The sequence below is a fragment of the Trachurus trachurus genome, assembly GCF_905171665.1.
Source record: "Trachurus trachurus genome assembly, chromosome: 3".
In the NCBI taxonomy this organism is placed as follows: Eukaryota; Metazoa; Chordata; class Actinopteri; order Carangiformes; family Carangidae; genus Trachurus; species Trachurus trachurus.
The window spans coordinates 38,724,549-38,743,603 of NC_139893.1; the positions used below are offsets into that span (position 1 = coordinate 38,724,549).

General features: G+C 41.2%; 1 protein-coding gene across 1 annotated transcript in view; it reads left to right on the plus strand.

The window, feature by feature from the left end:
• map2k5 (mitogen-activated protein kinase kinase 5) overlaps positions 1 to 19,055 on the plus strand; it is an 84,102-nt gene that overhangs the window by 25,526 nt on the left and 39,521 nt on the right. The window contains exons 9-17 of the mRNA XM_083997540.1: positions 6,868 to 6,907; positions 7,012 to 7,080; positions 7,453 to 7,534; positions 10,079 to 10,140; positions 13,372 to 13,420; positions 13,541 to 13,614; positions 15,303 to 15,353; positions 15,453 to 15,524; positions 16,971 to 17,000. Of these exons, the coding sequence (XP_083853666.1) occupies positions 6,868 to 6,907; positions 7,012 to 7,080; positions 7,453 to 7,534; positions 10,079 to 10,140; positions 13,372 to 13,420; positions 13,541 to 13,614; positions 15,303 to 15,353; positions 15,453 to 15,524; positions 16,971 to 17,000 (529 nt within the window). The remainder of the gene's footprint in view (positions 1 to 6,867; positions 6,908 to 7,011; positions 7,081 to 7,452; positions 7,535 to 10,078; positions 10,141 to 13,371; positions 13,421 to 13,540; positions 13,615 to 15,302; positions 15,354 to 15,452; positions 15,525 to 16,970; positions 17,001 to 19,055) is intronic.

Below are 19,055 nucleotides of genomic sequence, written 5' to 3' on the forward strand. Positions count from 1 at the left end.
AAGGCCTGTAAAATTAACAACATTTGTCTTAATTGTGTGGGTGTCCTTGAAATTAAATTGGTAATTGCCTCCCTGTCGCTTTTATTATAATTATTTTGTCAGAAACTCCAAATATTCGATACGACTCTTCCCTTGACATTAACTTTGATGTATTGCTGCCGTGTTGTAAGTCAGTCAGCTACTAAAGAATGGCATCTTGCTTAACTCATTGAGTGCCGCGCTCCTTTCCAAAGTTTTAGTCAAGTGTACCGGCAATTTAGACCATTTTTGACGATTTTTGTAGAGCCACAGTGTATTCTATATTATTGCCACCAACACATACTGTGGCTCATTTGAAAGGTGAAACTTTATGCTTCAAATGGCCACAAACCGTTTGTTTCTACGTGCCTCTGTTCCTGAGAAAGAGAGGTTTCACCAAAATCCCTCCTTTTTTTCTAGAAAAGGAGATACAGCGTCTTTTATGAAAGGTGCTCTGTTTGTGCCTGTCTCTCTTCTGACACTCGCATTTCTGGATCAAAGGGCTCGTGTAAGATAAATATATACAACAAATGTTGTTCTATTCACAAAACCACCATCGGGGGGGGGGGGGGGGGCGCCACTAAACAACAATAACACAGACGCACCGTGCCGTGGCACAGCCTCTCGCCGCGGAATGTGATGGTCTCTGGGCCACAGCAGGTCGGGAACACCGGCCCCACCGGTGGTTGCGGTCCTTCTGTGGGACGGGTCGGTGGTGCAGGCAGCCTGCTTTGGCCCAGAGACCATCACATTTTACCACGGGAGGATCTTTGGGAGGACACGGTGTTGCTCCAGATGAAGACCGGGCGGGACTGTCGGCTGAGAGCTTCCTGTTTCAGCTCCGAGCTGCTGGAGCCTCGCGAGTGAGAGCAGAGCAGCTGCTGCATCCACATGCAGAACTCCGTTTGCAAAAGCCGAGTTATGATAAAAACTTCCAGATCATGAGCTGTCATGAGTTTTTGATCGACATCTATTTCAGTTCTACGGTACTCGTCGTAGAGTCCCCAAATTTACACATAAGGTGTGTTAAAGTGTCTAGTTTCATAATTAAAAAAAAGAGCAAAAAACGCATTCCACGCATGGGAACGAAAAACGAGAAATTACACTGTGTCCTGCCCGGTCCCGCCCCAAACTATCCCGCCCGCTGGATAGTGACCAATCACATTTGTTTTCCTTACTCATGTAAACTCGTGCAGAAAGTGGTGGAAGGAGGCGGGACAAACAGGACAAACGGCCATTTCTGAACACCTTTAATAGCAGCAACAACAGCTTATGAAAAATTCCAGTGACACATTTGTATCTCAGTCGGCAAAATACTGTAGGCAAGTGTATTCATGGTAAACTAGCCAGATCCATGTTTTCAATATCATGCTTGCACATGCACCGTTTCTCAAAGTGCAGCACACTTTTTCCCAAAACCATTGAAAATGAGTATTTAAGGTTCTAGGTGCCCGCTATACCTAACAAATGTTGCTGTATTGAGCAGGAAATGAGCGATTTGTTTAGAAATACTGAAAGGCCCGGACAGGGTTCCTGCTCACTTGGAAATCAATTCTCAGTTCTCTTCAGCCTCTACCCTTTGCTCCATCTTATATTAGGCTTATCACGTTTGAAAAGCACTACCAAAGGCTCCCCACCTTTTAACCTCTTAGCCCATTTATGACCCAGAGCCATTTAGACTCAATTGGATGTTACCAACACCTCAGCTCTCCATAGCCACACGTTGACCTAGCCATCCATCACTGTCGGCCTCTGTTTTTTATTACACACTCTCTCAGAGGTCCATCTTGTCCACCAATCTAACCGACTCTGTGGCTTATAAATACAATAACAAGGACACAAAGGCTATTTTTGTGACTCATGGATCCAGCTTTGCAATTAAAACTAGCACACTGGCCTAGCTGTGACTGTGATGACATCCACTTAGACACCCTTGGTTGTCCTTTTAATGTCTCAGCCCATTCTCACCATTGATTTTAGTGTTTTACCTCATTGATTAGACTCTATTGAATGGCTTAACATGTTTGGTTAAATGGTGGTAACCTGGTATCTCAGATCTAGATTTTTTTTTAGCATTGTAGTTAATTACTCTCATCACAGTGCCTATAACACACATTTAGAGTGAATGTTTAATTGGTGTCATTATGCTAGTCGCTTTTCACGTTCATTTTTCTTGTTTTTGGTAGATCCACTGTGACCTCTGAACAAAGAAAACAGAGGTGAAGGTTGTGGTGACTGTTTGGTGCAGCAGCTTTAATTTGGAGTTAAGTTGTATGATGTACTGTATGCCAAAGGGTGAAGATGATGAGGTACTCCTTGAATGCTCCATTATATAACATCTCTGCAGTAAATCCAGCCTTACTGAAGGTTATAATGTTCAGCTAATCACCAGCGACACTCACACTGTCACTTTCAGTCATTACCCAGGTTGTTTAGTAGTACACAGTTCAGTGTCAGTGTTTCCATAAAGATCATTTGTTTATTAAATTGGCAAAATAAATCCTGTTACTGGAAAGTCACCTTAAAGACAAAGTTGATTTGCTTCATAATTAAAAATATGGTAACACTTTGACGCCTATCTCTATAACGCATTATAACCATACTTATAATGAGTTATAATGCAGTTATAACACTGTATAACTATAGTTATAAACACTCATAAATGATCATAATGCTTTATAACAATAATCATAACACACTATAAAGCATTTTATCATGACTTATAAGGTCAGGTATTATAATATGTTATAATTGTTGCTTATAAACATGTATAACTATCATCATAAACACTCATAAATTACCATAAGGCTTTATAACAATGAGCATAACACATCATGTAGAATTTTATAATAAGGTCAAGTATTATAATAGAGTTATAATGCTCTATGATGTGTTATGCTTATTGTTATAAAGCCTTATGATAATTTATGAGTGTTTATAATGATAGTTATACACGTTTATCAGCCAATTATAACACATTATAACTCTATTTATAATGCATTATCAATGTGGGCAATGGGCATTGTCAGCAAGTTACTAAGAACTATAATGCATTATAATACCTGACCTTATAAGTCATGATAAAATGCTTTATAGTTTGTTATGATTATTGTTATAAAGCACAATTGATCATATGAGTGCTATAAAGGTATTATAACTCATATGTATGGTTATAATGCGTTATAGAGATAGGTGTCAAATAAAGTGTTACCGAAAATATACTTTTACTGTAACTATTTTGAACACCTTAAAGGGAAATGTAGATAAAAATGGATATAATTTAAAACCCTAGGCCTTTTTCCTATGGTGTTGAATATTCGAACAATTAACTTGTGAGTTATAAAAGTAGTTTGTACAATTTCTTGTTTATGGGTAGACTAACTATTGGGCTAATTATATCACGATTCCATCTGAATAAATTAGACCTGAAACCTGGGTGTAGAAAATACATTAACTTTCGAAAAGGGACATCTAGTTATTCACAGCCTCAAGCTAAATTCTTTTAAAATGAATGGTTTCTAAAATAATTGTGTAGTCAGTATTCACTGTAGGTTAGAGTGACACAGTTCTGCTCCAATTTATTAATCTTTTTTTTTGTTTGAATGGAACATGATATGATTTATGGGACACACATTAAAAAACCAATGTATGCAAACAAGCTTCAGATGCCTGAAGTAGCCACTGTCCATACCAAGTGCCATAGAGCAAGATTACAAATCATCAGCAATCATTGTCTTTATGAAAATAGACATAATAGGAGGTCTGCATTAAAAATGATTTCAAATTACGAATTCATGCAGTTGAGAATTTCTGACCTTCAGTTTTTTTTGCTGCTTCAGACGTGTTGGATATTTTACAAGCCTTTTTGTGTACAGGCATGTCAGCCTCTAGGACTGTGTCTGTCCGTGCCAGTCAGGACAGCCATTATGGTTGTGTCAGGTGAGACGGTCAGGGAGAGAGAGGCGGCCCATCCCATCATCCATGTGGCAGTGTAAACATACCACGTTAGCCCTGATCCAGGAGGCCAGTCGCTCCAACTTCAGAGACATCGAGAGAGGCCCTATGAATACTGCATGATTGAGCTTTTATTACAGAGCGAGCTGGAGTGTAAATAAGATCCAGGCAATGGGGCACGTTTACTGGGGTCAGATCAGGGGGAAGTGGCGGGGGGGTGGGGGTGGCTATGTAACCTTGTCCCCACGTCTCCTGCTGTCACAGGCCTGTCACTGTAACTCATACAGGGATGCTCTGCCCTGAGGTGGTCAAGGACAGTCTGACGATAAAGCTTTAACCAAGCAGTAGTCACACTACGTCTACTTCTAAAACATGCCAGACCATAAAACACTGTTTAAACTTCCACATATCGTGTTTATATCATTTAATTATCATCATATACCCAAAAACTAAACTAGAACAAACACTCAGACAAAACTTGTGCTCATGTTATAACTCATGTAAGCAGCAGTTAGGTGTATGAAGCCTTGGGATGGGTATAGGCCTATCTGTCAGCGTGCTGCACTACTTCTTGACAACTACAAGTTGTTTAACGTTGCGACGCCTTGGTTTAATGCCTTTTTCAGGTTGCCTTACACGCACTACCTGCCCAGTCAGTATTTAACATGTCTACCCCTGCGATCTTGCTTCAATTAACATCCTCATCTTAATTAAGAGGCAGCAGTCACGCTTAACTGATATTGATTGTAGCTTAAAGGAAGACCGAGACGTCAGAATGGAAACAAGGCCATCAGCATTAATGTGCAAAGAGCTCTGAGGAAAAAAAATGACACTTAAAAATAAGAAAAACACACTAATACTCTCGGGGCAAAACAAAATGACATTGTGCAGTTAAGTGAGAAGAAAGAGCAGGATTTGCTCTAATAACTATCTAAAGTCTTTTGCCTGTCACATTTTTTGTTTGTAAACTTTTACAAAGAAACGACAGAAAAAGACTTGAAAGGATAGTTTAATAAAAAACATAATTACTGTGGATTCTCTAGCCAGCTTGGATATTAAGTTTCAATCATTTCTGAAAAGTCTGTAGTTTCTTTTTGACTTCAACAATCCTGAAACTGTTATCAGATGTGTAAACTATAGCATGGCATACCTACAGACCAGTGTTTATTCCAACTGTGGGTAAATACATGGCACTAATAGGTGTCATTAATTAAAGGCCTGGGCCAGTTCAGAGGTGTCTGGCCAAGGAGCTACTTGATACTCTTAATCTAAGACGCATTAATCACACCTCGCACCATACACATTTTCTCTGCAAGGCAGGCGGACAGGTGAGTAGCCAGGTATCACGTTCACCAAGCCTGCCTGCAAGCTAGCCATCCCTCATGACGTACACGGCCCCCGCCTCAGCCCCATCACCTGACAGCTGTTGGACAGTGTTCGTCCTTGAGGATTGTATGTTGAAAGGTCTAGAGGTACCGTAAACTAACCTTCAAGGACTGTAACTAAAGCCGACGTTTGGCATTAAGGACTTTGATAATTAAATCATTACTGGGACGGTCTGTGGCTGCTGCTTTACCTGCAATTCAAAACTCTGTCTGGAACACCCAGTGACTAGGCTGAACTGGATCTGGTTTTGGATGGTGACCTTTGACCTTTTGAGGGAAATGACAGGCATCTTTTTTTTCATATGACCTCAGACTCGACTGTTGCTCAGAAATTCCCAGTCCTGTGGAGTTTCAGGCAACTTTTGATGCACTTTGTGAATTTTCATCTTTGTTTTATTACAAGTACAGTTACATCACCCTTTGTGCGTATGAATATACACTGGATTTACTTGTATCAATTACCACATGGCATATAAATTTATGATCTCTAGTGGACTGCAACAGGTTTACCAGTTTTACCTTTATTTAAAGGACCAGTGTGCAATAATTGGCAAACCCATGAATAAGTGTATAATCGCTATAAAATCAAATTCGTTTGGTTTTCGTCGCCTCATAATTATTCTAGCAAGGGTCAGAGCATGTGGCCATCTTGCGCCGCCATATTTGTACGGCAGCCCGAATGGAAAATCCAGCCAACCAGAGAGCACGTTTCAAGAGTTTCGCGTTCATAAATAAACAAAGAAGGAGGAGGAAACGGCAGATATAATGTAAAATGGTTTAGATCTTCACCTCATCGCTCCATGCTCCTGAAATACTTACAGTCATCCCAGTCCTGGTAAACAATTTTTTTTTTGTCCTCGGAGGAGCGCTGTAAACTAGAATCTGAACACTAGATATCACGGTTTTCCCCTCATTTTACACACTGGACCTTTAACTCTTTTGTGAGTAAATGTGCACAGTCAGTCTGTCACACCACTAATGTGCTGTGTTTGCATTGAGTTTTTATTTCTACAGAGCATTATCAGGGTACCAGACTACATGCTCGAGCATTTTTATTTATCTGGCAAGAAGCTTATTCCAGCGTCTGACAGCATTTTACGGGGCCGAGGTGGTTGGTGCGAATTCCATACCAGGATCTCCGAGGTACTCCGAGAAGCTCCAAAAAACTCCCGGTTGGGGTTGAGGTTTAAGACAGTTTCTTATGACTGTGCTTGTATGTTTTGAGATGTTGCCTTGGTGCAGAGAAGAATTTGTGATAGAGCGGAGCCCTTGTTGATGGAATTGTGTGATGGATAAGAATCTAGACAGCTGAAGTATCTAAAACTTTTGCACATTACCGTATGTTGTGATCAGTGCTACGAGGAAAGCTGAAAAGAATATTAGACTGAAAGACTTAAATCAGACTAGACCAAATGAAAAATAAATCACCAAACCCATGTTTCCATCTACTCACGCAACTGCTTTTTTTAAATAGTTTTGTTTCATATCATCTTCTTTTATCTTCCTCTAGAGCGTACCACATTCACGGCAAGCGGGTTCTAGCTGTCAAGGTAAGAACTTCTTTTCATATGGATGATATTATGGATGCCAGTGACCTCATCAGACGATAGTCACAGCTTATTAGTGTCGTTTATTAAAGGATGTTTCTTTACAGGTCATCCCACTGGACATCACGGTGGAACTACAGAAACAGATCATGTCAGAGTTAGAAATTCTCTACAAGGTTGGTTTGGATTCATTACAACTCTTTGGAAACGGTTTCCCTTTGTTGCTTTCTTACCAGGTCTATGTTGTTAATTAATCATGAATGTAGCTAACAAAGTGTTTACAACATAAGAAAGGAATCAGCACTACATGGACATGCTCTCTCTTAACCGAACAAATGAAAAGCAACAGTTGATAGAATTATTTAATATTTGCTTTTGAGCATCTACTGCAATCATTTTAATAATTACTTGATCATTAGAAACTTCAAATGTTGCATTTTGCTCAAATTTGCTTGAAGATTACATATAAACAACTTCTTTTGTATCAGATAAATACTGTATTTTGAAATGCTCTGTAATAATCACAGTATTTCCTCTCCTGATTGCAGTGTGATTCGCCGTACATCATCACTTTCTTCAGCGCTTTTTTCGTTGAAAACAGGATATCCATATGCACAGAATTTATGGACGGTGAGTTTTTCCTGTAGCTCAACTCAGCAGATCACACGTGTGCATTTTGCTCGCCACAGCTGCGTAGAGGAGACTTTGGGGACCTGTCGTCTGTCTCTCGTCTGTGTATCCATTTTCACTTCTGCAGATCAAGAGAACGTCTCATCTTTGCGAGCTGCTTAGCATGTGTGTGTGCTAAAAGCTACAAGGGTGCGACAAACCTTGACTTAAGTGCATCTGTAGGTGTGTTTGTATGCGTGTGCCTGGATTGGTGTGAGATGGGAGACTGCCTATGTTTTTAAGGTGTGTGTGCTTGTCCGAGTGTGTGTTAATGCAGTTATTCCCTTGTTTCACACATTCGGCAGCTTGTCAGCAAAGTCCGTCTAACCTCTGAGCACACTCTGACTTTATGAAACTTTTCTGTGATCAGTCTTTTTTAGTTGTACTTATTTCCAACAGGGAACAAATCAATGAATGTGTTGGCTTGTTTCTCCTTTTACTAATATTAGAAGGAATACGATTTGAACAGATGGATTCATAACAAATGATTGTGTAGACTTGTAGTGTATTTTTAAACACAGCTGGAACCTGTCAAATATTAGGAGCATTAGCAGCTTTTCAGAGAATTTCCACATTGATTTGTAAAATGTTTAAAGTATCAGGCTTCTCTGTCGTGATCTTCTTTGGCTGTTTTCTGAGTGAATTGTTATTTATTTATAGTGGTTGTCTTCACTTGTTGTTCTAACTTTGGAATATACTGTACCAGTCAAAAGTTTAGACACACCTTCTCATTCAGTGGTTTTTCTTTATTTTATTTTTATACATTCTGCATTGTAGGTCATGTCATACTGAAGACATCAACACAGTAAAGGAAACACTTAGGGAATTATGTAGTAGACATAAAAGTGTTATCTGTCACCTGAGATGGAGTTCAGATAGTTTGGGATGAGTTGGACCAAGTGAAGGCAAAACAGCCAACAAGTGCTCAGCTTCGCAAAACGGTTCCAGGTGACGACCTCATGAAGCTGATGAGAGAATCAAGGCGTGTGCAAAAAGCTGTCATCAAAGCAAAAGCTGGCTACTTTGAAAAATCAAAAATATGAAACACATTTTGATTTGTTAAACACTTTTGTGTTTACTATGTAATTCCACATGTGTTCCTTCAGAGTTTTAAAGAGGAACTAAGCAGGATTTCTCCCGTGGCTATGCTACATTTACCTTTAAGCAGAAGTAAGACTTCTGGAGCGGTGACATGACATCATGCACTAATTCTCTCTCTGCTCAGCGACTAGGGCAAGAAGGTAGATTCCAGAGATGGACAGAGTAGCCTACTCCACCCCAGTACTACAAATACTAGTCAAAATTTACTCATTTACAAGTAAAAGTAGCTCAGTCGACATGTTACTCAAGTAAGAGTAAAAAAGTACTTGCTTTTAAAGGTACTTAAGTATCCAAAAGTACATGCTTTTAGATTTACTTTAAAGCAGAAGTAAGCGATCCGGTGGTTTTGGTTAACTTCCTGTCAGCAGATGGAGTTAGCAGTCCCAGCCCTCGTCCCTACGTCACCACATTCACACGCATCCCTTGGCTGCACACACAGAGAGGACCGCCCCTTTATGCCGTTCTCTCTCCTCATTGGATAAAGGTTGTAGGATACAAGGAAAGTTTTCTCCTCGGCTTACAGCAGAGCAGAGTGACTGACAGACCCGTGTTTCAGACCAAACACTCTATGTAAGTGATTGCTGTCGGAAGATAGAACTATTTAAGACTCATATTAACGCAAACATTCCGCTTCCTTCTGCTTTAATTAAAAAGCTTTGGAGTAATAGTGATAGTTAACGACGTGACTTGTGACTTATTACAGTGGGAACGGAGGCTCTCTGTCTTCCACCTGATCTCACGGCTGAAAACCAACCTTGCAACATCAGTGTAGTACCTGGCCGCTGCCCCGGTGTCCCAGCTCTCTCACGGCGACACAAACGCGCTCCATAACTGGCAATCTTTTGTTTATCATGGTTAAAATTACAAAAATACACACGTTGTAACATCGTATATGTTATAAAACGTTATCCACTGCTTCATGGATTGATTTTACGCTGGCTTCGCTGTAAACAAATGCACATGGACAAGAGGAGGGTTAGCAAAACAGCAGAAAAGCAACCAGACTTACATAGTTCCTCTTCAATGTCTTCAGTTTGAATCTACAATGTAGAAAGTCATAAAAATAAAGAAAAAAACATTGTGTCCAAACGTTTGACTGGTACTGTATTTGAGTTTTACTTTTGTGTTGATTTTCAGTGTAAGAGTCTTTCTTGGTAAGGGTGCCTGGTTGGAATACAAAGCATATTGGAAATGTTTGTTAACTCAGTGTAGAGCTGGATGCAGATGAACTTGCAAGCAATTTTTTAAACTTATTTTTTTGTCAGTTGTAAAGATGAGTGTGGAGCGTTATAACCTGCAACCTGCCAACAGGCACTTTGTGTTGTGCCAAAAAGGCCATTAGGGAGATTAGTTAAGAAAGAAGAAAGAAAATCACTTCCTTAATGAATAATGTGTCTTTTGCAGGTGGCTCTCTGGACGTGTACAAACGAATTCCAGAGCATGTGTTGGGGAGGATCGCAGTGGCAGTAAGTTTGGATGAAATACTCAATCTCCTGATTAGTATTTAGATTAGTGAGTGAAAAGCCTTCAAAACAAGAAGGGCTGCTTTCTGGAGTTGTAAGACCTCTAAGACCTTTCAGTGTGTAATTTATTGGAGTGCGGTTGTCTATGTGTGCGTGAAAGTTTTCGCTGTGACCTGTTATTCATTTGTTGGATACAGAACATTTCTGTTTAAAAAAACACACTCATTTTATTAATGAATTGAAAGAAAAGAGAACCACAGGTGTGAAATTTTCAATTAGCCTCTATTGGGTGAAGTGACGGACAAAGTCGGCGTGTTCCCCTTATTCTGACCCGCCTTCCTTTCTCCCTCCTTTTCTGCTCTCAGTTACAATCCAGCATTTTGATGGAAATGGCCTTGAAGTTGATAAATGCGCGTCTCTCTTCCACACTCATTACCCCCTCTCCTGTCTCTGCCTCCTCTTTTCTGTCTGGCCCCTTTAACTTTGTCCGTAATCAAACAATGACAGCTATTTAGTCAGTGTTACTTCTAATTCACAGCTTTCCCTCCTTTCCACTGTCACAGTTGTTAATTATCACAGAAGGATAAGCACCCGAGAGGGTGCGAGTGAAGCTGCACGCGCCGGTTGCTGCGATCGCACCTTTTGAGGCAGCGAGACTTCAGAGAGCTTTTGTGCTGTCTTAATTTTATCTCGGGGGCTGTAATGCACCAGGGATGGATGGCAGAAGACCAGGCGCTTAAATGAGTTCTCATATCCCATGAATGAACAAATCATCACAAAGCAGTAATACAAGTTGGAAAAGGAGAAATATAATGATCCATCCAGCTTTATGGAGTCATATATATGAGTATGATGAACATGCCGCTTATGAGGCCTGCACAAATGTGAAGAACAAGTTCCATCCTCTGTTTCTAACTTAAAATCATGTCTTTCTGATTTCGTCTTAACAAACGCAATGAATTTCTTTCATTGCAAAGTAACTGTATCAGAAAACCAAGCCCCAGTAGACTCCACCTTGACCCAGCGGAGGGAAGAATCAACCTTATTACATGAATGGCTACCCAAAGACCAGAACTGAGGACTGGAACCTACAGTCTACACTAGTGTGGTTAATATGCCTAAACTGTAATCAGTCAATCAATCAAAACTTGTGCAGTACCTGTTGAAAATGTGCATACATGTATATACTGTATAATTGAATTTCCCATATTAATTATAAGGAAAGAGACATGGCTATGTTTGATTAAAGTGCTGTGCGTACAGACGTGCTTCAGTTGAAAATCACAAACTCTGGCGATAACATCGACTGCAACACATCTGAAAACACCAAAATGTTGCAAATGCAGAGAAAATTCTTTGAGACATTGACAAGTTACAGATTTAATAACCATACACAAAATGCAATGTGCCCATTCCTCAATTTTTGATTTGAAGTTGATGACAGTTGTTGAGAATGTTGTTGTTGTATGATCGATGCTGCCATGTGAGAGGGGGAGTGGCTGCAGTCGCACTGCACGCGGAAGCTGCGCACGGCTTCTCGGGCGCTTGGGTGGTCGCACTGGGAGCTACTTCTCCTCCTCTCTCCGCGCCCATCAGACATTGACTGCAGTCGCCCATACTCGTATTCACTCGGTTTTCCACACACATGTAATTTTAAACGTGTGTGTGTGTGTGTCTCGTGTGCAGACGCAACTGACAAATATTTAGGCTATAGACGGACAAGCAACAACTTATTCTATTTATTTTATTTAGAAAATTGACCGGATTCTCTCGCCTTTTCTGTGCCCGACTTCCTGTCTGGTACGATCTGGTCTATCCAGCTTGACAGACCGCACTCGAGGCTCGCGTGAAAAATAGAACTGAACCGATCTGAAGCGCTGCAGACGCGCGCACTGCGCTCCACAGCGTGAGATGTGCGACCAGGCAGACCGGTTAACATGTGTGCCTAGCTGAAACTGCCTCCGCTCCAGGGCGCTGCGCTTCGGTTCCGCGTCCAGTGCGACCACGCTGTAACTTACCTGTGACTAAGAGGAGTTTTGGAAAGCGAAGTGTTTACATTTCACACTACATTTCCCATGAGCCTCCACGGTGAAATTCTTGGACCATCGCAAGACAGACGAAAGCGAAAGCATTTGCCAAGAATGTTTTCATTGATCAAGAATGAAAGTCGGAGGTTGGAAGACGATCAGATACCGTCGTAGTTCCGACCATAAACGATGCCAACTAGAGATTCGGTGGCGTTATTCCCATGACCCTCTGGGCAGCGTCCGGGAAACCAGGAAACTAGGAAATGCTGGGCGAGTCGACCACTAAATAGTAATATCAAAATAACTATAAAGACAAAACAATATATTTATCAAAAATTGACCCATTAACAAGTGTGGATAATAGATAGATAGATAATAGATTCATCCACATTAATATGAGACTCTTTTATAACCAAAAGCAAAACTTCTCAAAGTCTCTTTAATGATATCTTTTGCATTTCTTATCCAAACAACACCAAACTCTGCACTGCAGTCAGTCTCGCCATTGGCAAGACACCTGCACAGTTTAAAGTCAATCTGGTTAACCCTTAGAGAGCTATGCAGTTAACACAGACAAACGGTCCTTGCATTTATAGATAGATGGGTTTTTTTCCCATTGTATATTCAAAGGTAGCCAAGTTCAAATACTCGGTACCTGGTCTGACTGAGCAGAAGAACAAGAAGAGCACAATCAGAGGGCATCACACTGGGAAAAGTCCCCGGTCACAGTCTACAGACCAGAGAGATGCAACCACTGCCCAGAATGCAGCTCTCGCTCCGTAAACCCATTCTCTCATTAGCAGCGACTAGAGAACTCCGGCACCACTCCTGATTGCCAATCCGAGAGCAGCATCAATACTACATTAGACGCACGTGTGACCCATTACAGCACAGCAGCATCCAGAGCCTTCAGCATCCTCAGCATTTCAACATGAACCTCGTCTAACCCCGCCCCCCCACGGCCCCCGAGCAGCTCACCCACCACCTCAGTGACATGTGCATGAGTCGACCACGGTGGGAGGGGTGATCAGTTCCATTATCATTGTTCATATCTGCTCAGGACATACTGGTCAGATGTAGCCTCTCTCAGGACAGTACAAGGCTCAAGTCTTGTTTTTTTTCTAAATTCTAGATTAAGGTCAAGTGTGCTGGTTGAATGTTGTCGGAATTCCTGTAATATATTTTTCTGTGTCGCCTCTGTCTGTAGGTAGTCAAAGGCCTGACGTATCTGTGGAGCCTGAAGATACTTCACAGAGGTGAGTAAGGAACGGCGTAGGCTCATGTTATTAAAAAAAAAAAAAAAAAAGAGCAGAGTTGATAAAGACACGCTGCAGAGTGCTGATGTTGCAGTTCTATCAAGCAGTTTGTCTCCGCAGATGTCAAGCCTTCCAATATGCTGGTGAACACCCGAGGACAAGTCAAGCTCTGTGACTTTGGTGTCAGCACGCAGGTACACTGATTTGTTTGTGTGAGCACTGGGTAGAGAGAGAGAGGGAGAGAGAAAGGGGGGGGGTGAAGAAGAAAAACAATTGTCTCCAGCTGCACTGCCAGACCTGTGCAATCTTTTTTTTTTTTTTAATTCATATCCATAGTGCAATACAGGTGATAAACAATACAAGTGTAAAAGTGTGTAAGACAGGGGTGAAAAACAAATATATATAACAACACAGGACAAGACAATACGCAATGAACTATTATCACCAATCCAACGAAATAACAAAAAAACTAATAGATAAAAATAAAAAATGAAATAAAATAACACAATTGAAATAGCAAAGACAATGTTTTTGTTTAGGATACACATTGTGTGTGTGTGTGTGTGCATGCATGTTTGTGATGTGCATGAGTATGTTGGACTTCTGAGGTAGATATGGCAAAATAAAAGGGGGGGGGGGGGGGACAGCAGAACAATAATAAATAAATAATTAAATATGTAATAAATAATATTAATAAATAAATTTAAAAAAAGGAAAAGAGAAAAAAAAAAGAATACAAGAAGAAGCAAATATCCGTATTGAAGAGATGACTGTGGGGTAAATAAGTAGAGAGAGAGAGAGACTGGAAAAAGGAAAAAGGGGTAAACCTACTGTAGAGCCATGGTTCTGGCTTTGGGGAGGCGCCTCCGGCTGGCCCCCCCCCCCGCGGACCAAGACTTCCCAGACCTGTGCAATCTGTCTGTGTGCGCGTGTGTGCTGGTTTGTGTGCATGGATCTTCATGCATATGGTCAATCTGTCAATCACTGCATTCAATTTCAACTCAAAACTATCAGCACCGTCCCAGGGGTCTTCCTCTCACATTACCCCCCCCCCCCCCCTCCATCACCTCCATTGTTCTGCAGCCTCCAAAAAAAATCACTTGTTATAATTATGACCCACACACACACACACACACATACACAACAGCAAAGCCTCATTGATATGTATTCAGTAGACGTGGGGAAGGCGTAGGTAGCAGACAATAGCCTGGTCCGTTTGTGTGCGCGTGTGTGCGGCAGTGTGTGTTTGTAATGTAATCATCAGGGACAGACCTTCAGCATTCCCAAAAAACATCAACCCTGGGGAAGCTGTCTCCCGTTTAAACACACACACACACACACACCCACACACGCGCACTCCTTCTGTGGCAAATTGTTATTCATGTTTAACCTCCACTTCCGTAGAAGCTCCAAGGTGAATTTTACACCTTGTATGTGTAACACTAGCAGCATAGGCTCGTTCTCTGTCTGTTTAACTGTGTGTTTGTGTTTGTCTCTCTCTTTCACACACACACACACTCTCCCTCTCTCACACTCAGTAGGGCACGCTGAAAAAAAAACAAAAAAAACCCAGCCATAAGGGAACAGACAGTCATTATCACAGTCCTGTCATTGATGGCATGTGCCATTGTGTCCCCACACGCACACACAGATAATGTCTCCTCGTCTTACTCCTGTTCCGTTGTGCAGGGATTGAGAGCAGCCCAAAATATCAAGCTGAAATGTCAGTACATTTAGGTTATGTAAGCTGGATCTACTCCCATCATATTACAATGAAACGATGACAGTAAAAAGGAGATTAGGCTGCTTATTACAGCTGGTTGAATAATAATATGATGCTTAATTATACGCTCATTTACTGATGATGTCATTCTCCTTGCAGTTGGTGAATTCTATCGCCAAGACGTATGTGGGAACCAACGCGTACATGGCGGTGAGTGACTGCTGCATTTCAGTCTTATGTCAAATCATTTTAAAGTTGTACCGGAGAAGAAAAAAAAATCAATTTCTGCTGTTTGTTTGTGTGCCACAGCCTGAAAGGATATCTGGAGAACAGTACGGTATCCACGCAGACGTCTGGAGCGTGGGAATCTCTTTCATGGAGGTACGACAGTGGATACATATATACCCTCATTCTGTAGGCTACCTGGTGGTTGTGCATAGAGAGCAATGTGGCACATTTATGTCTATGGTACTAAATTTAGTGAAAGTGGTCCATCTATTTGTAATCACACAGTTATCAGACAGGAGACAATACTGTGTGTGTGCATCCATATCTGTGCTCATCTCTCCCCATAGAGTTGATCGACTGCTTGACTGACACCCTGCGTTTTCAAATAACATTTTAATTTCAGTATTATACTTCCCTGGTCTCTTGTCCTCCCACTGACACTATTGATTCTCCATCTGTTTCTGTCCCCAGCCCCTTCACTTAGCCCCCCCCCACCCCCTCCTCCACCTGCAGTATAACAGATGATGTGGCCTACTGCCTTGCCTTTGTTTGTCAATAATGTTATATCATTACAATTATATCAATAATGGATGAGTTCACACAGAAGAGGCCGTGTCAAAAGTATTGACATAATATCTGTGTGATAAAGATAGAGTTTTATAGCAGTGGACCCCCCCCTCCCTTCCCCTCCTCCCCCGACCACATTCTCTTTAGTCCTAGCTGTGACTGTGTGTATTAAGCTAAATGAAATGTCTTCGCTGTCCCCCTCGATGTGGATTGATCTTCAGCCTACTAGTTGGTCTATTTATGTTCAAGGAAATCCTGTGAGTGTTTTGACATTTTAATAACATAATGTTGCCAATAAGCTGCCCTTGACCAAGATGAAAAAATTGCTCACCCCGGGTGTATTGTCAAATGTTAGCGAGGACTGTCACACAACCCCCCCCCCCCCCAAGCCAAAATAACAGACATGCACACATTACGTGCAACCGTCCCACAATCCTGTCCTCCTTCTCTTTATCCCTTTATTTTGCTCTCTGCGGGGGGTCATCGTGGGGGGGTTATTAACTAATAGCTGATGTTGTTTGATGAAGTGGTGTTATCAGCATGTGGGCACTGAGCTTACCTCAAAGACTGAAAGTCTCTCATTCTGCACGCATCAGTGGCTTAAGCAGCATTCTCCCTCTGTGCCTATAAGAATTCTATACGATTAAGACAATAGCACTGGAGAGGCATGTATACATTAATGTATGTCTACATATACTGTTGAGTGGAGGTGTCCAATCCAGCAGACATGTAGGAAATTCTGCCTTTTGTGAGGTAAATGATTTGTCAGAGAGTTGTTGACTCATCTTTAATGTCCTTTAAGCCTATTATTTCTTGTTGAATCAAGGACTGCATTTTTTGTCAGGGGATTTTACTCCACCTCCCCCCACACACACACAGTACACAGGCTAAAATGGCCCTCATTACATTATAATGACTTTTGAGGTATTCACAGGCATTGCCTTATTTCCCAGTATTTCCATTCTTTCAAATATCTTAGTAGGAATCAGAAGGAATACTGTTTTATACTGTTCTTTCTTTTTTTTTACACAGTTGGCGTTAGGCATGTTCCCCTATCCACAGGTGAGTAATTAACATTTTTGGTACAATATGGCTAAGTCTTTCTCTTTCTCTTTCTCTTTCACACTTTAAAAGTTTACTTTTGAAAAGGAGCTGATTCTTTTTTACCATATTAAAACCGTAGTGATAAAGCTACAATGTGTGTGCTGCATTTTAAATTTGATTTCTCTTTTTTTCTCTTTTTTTTTAAAGTATATTTTTGGGGCTTTTTCACCTTTAATCGATAGTAAAGTCGAGAAAGAGACAGAAAATTGGAGGCAGAGAGAAAGGGAATGACATGCAGCAAAGGGCCTCCTGAGTCGGGATTCGATTCAGTATAGCCTCTGCATATGGGGGGCCTGCTCTACCAACTGAGCTAAACAACAGGTTTTATAATAAGTCCAAACTTTGATTTTTGTGAAATTTTTAGAGACTTTATATAACATCAAGCGCTAATCATCATTCATGCCTCTCACAGACATTGAATGTCTGTTGACTATGAAATATAATGTCATCCACACTTGTTTCAGCATTAATTGGTGAATATTGACGTAGAACTTTAACTGTCTTAAGTTCATGGGTTCATGTTTTCCTTCATTACACGAAGATAAAATCCTGCTCAAATGTAATTGCCGACCACAGAAGTGACTTCCCAATCCCATCAAGTCTTAATTAGTCCTTTTAAGATGGGTTTATCTCCCCAATCCCTAGATGAGCAATCTGAGTCTGGTTACCTCAGGTTACCTCCTGGCCACCCGCCGTCATGAAATGTGATGGGGAAGATTTTGTCTCATGAAGAGTTTGTTCTTAAAAACTGTGTCGAGGATATGCTTTGGAAACCTTAAACATATCATACCAAAGTTGTCATTTAGGATTTCTACTCCAGCACATAGACACTTTCTAAAACTTTGACCTTGTATGGTTTGATGAACTAGAAAATGATTCAAATCTTGAGCGGATTCTGCAAGTTGACACATGATCATTTTGTGTAATTGTCCTGCAGATGTAATGTATGAAACATTTGAGCTGCTTCTTCAGTCAAATGAAACTACAGAGGCAGCAGCAGGGTGACGTAACAGTCTACTATCTGCTCAGAGCTTGCCTAAGTGACTGCTTCCTCTCAGTTTGCCAATTATTCCTCCTGAGAACTAATTTACTAAATGTTTCATTTGGATGTCTCAGCATGTATGTGTTGATTTTTTTTCTTTTCCTTTTGGTTCATAGTTGTTTTAAATGTTAGTCTCAATTACTTCTGAAGGTGTTATCCCATATATGTTGGCTGCCGCATTCTGAAAGCAACATTTTTTACAAGAATTAATTTAGCACCTGATTGCGTACTTCCATGGTAAACAACCATCTGGGAGACACTTTACAGCCATGACAAGCTCTTCACTTATTTTAAGTGTTGATCATTCATTCTTAAGCTACTGCAAAAGTTTGTGTTTAAGGGAGCAAAGGTGTGTTTGCAGCCCAGGGCCTGCTGCTCCTTCCTTCATTTAATGCTCGCTGTATCGCGTTAATTGCGTAGTTTTGCGAAATGAATGGTGGTTTAGTGTAAACTCAACGATATAAAGAGGGTTGACAAAATATCAGTAGCTGAGACTCTCCGCTGTCATGCAGCTTTACTCATCTTAGTGTTAATTTTCCCCTAACTCCATATGGCACTGCAGACTTTTCACCTGCAGGCTGTAGCAGAGTGGTGTGGCGAGAGTGCTCGGATCCAGCTCGTCAGGCGCAGCCAGCCAACGTCCTCGGGCCTAAGCTGTCATTTCTGCAGACGCTGGCACAGCTGTCTGTGCAAAACTCCCCTGCTACACTTCACAGAGAACATTTTAGTACAGACTGAGGGAGAAGTTGGAGGAGATGAAAGAGAGAGAGACTGGAAGGGAAGCAGCAGCATCTTGAGTTTTCACCGTAGACTAGCGGAATATGTAGGATAAGTTGTCGAAGTTGAATTTGGCTTTGGGGCATTCACGAGTTGCACTTTTGACAAGCTAATTTTAGGTCTTTTATTCACCCTTTACATCCTGTCGAAGTGCGTGGCTTTAATTCCTTGATGTTGCTTAGTTGATGCATCAT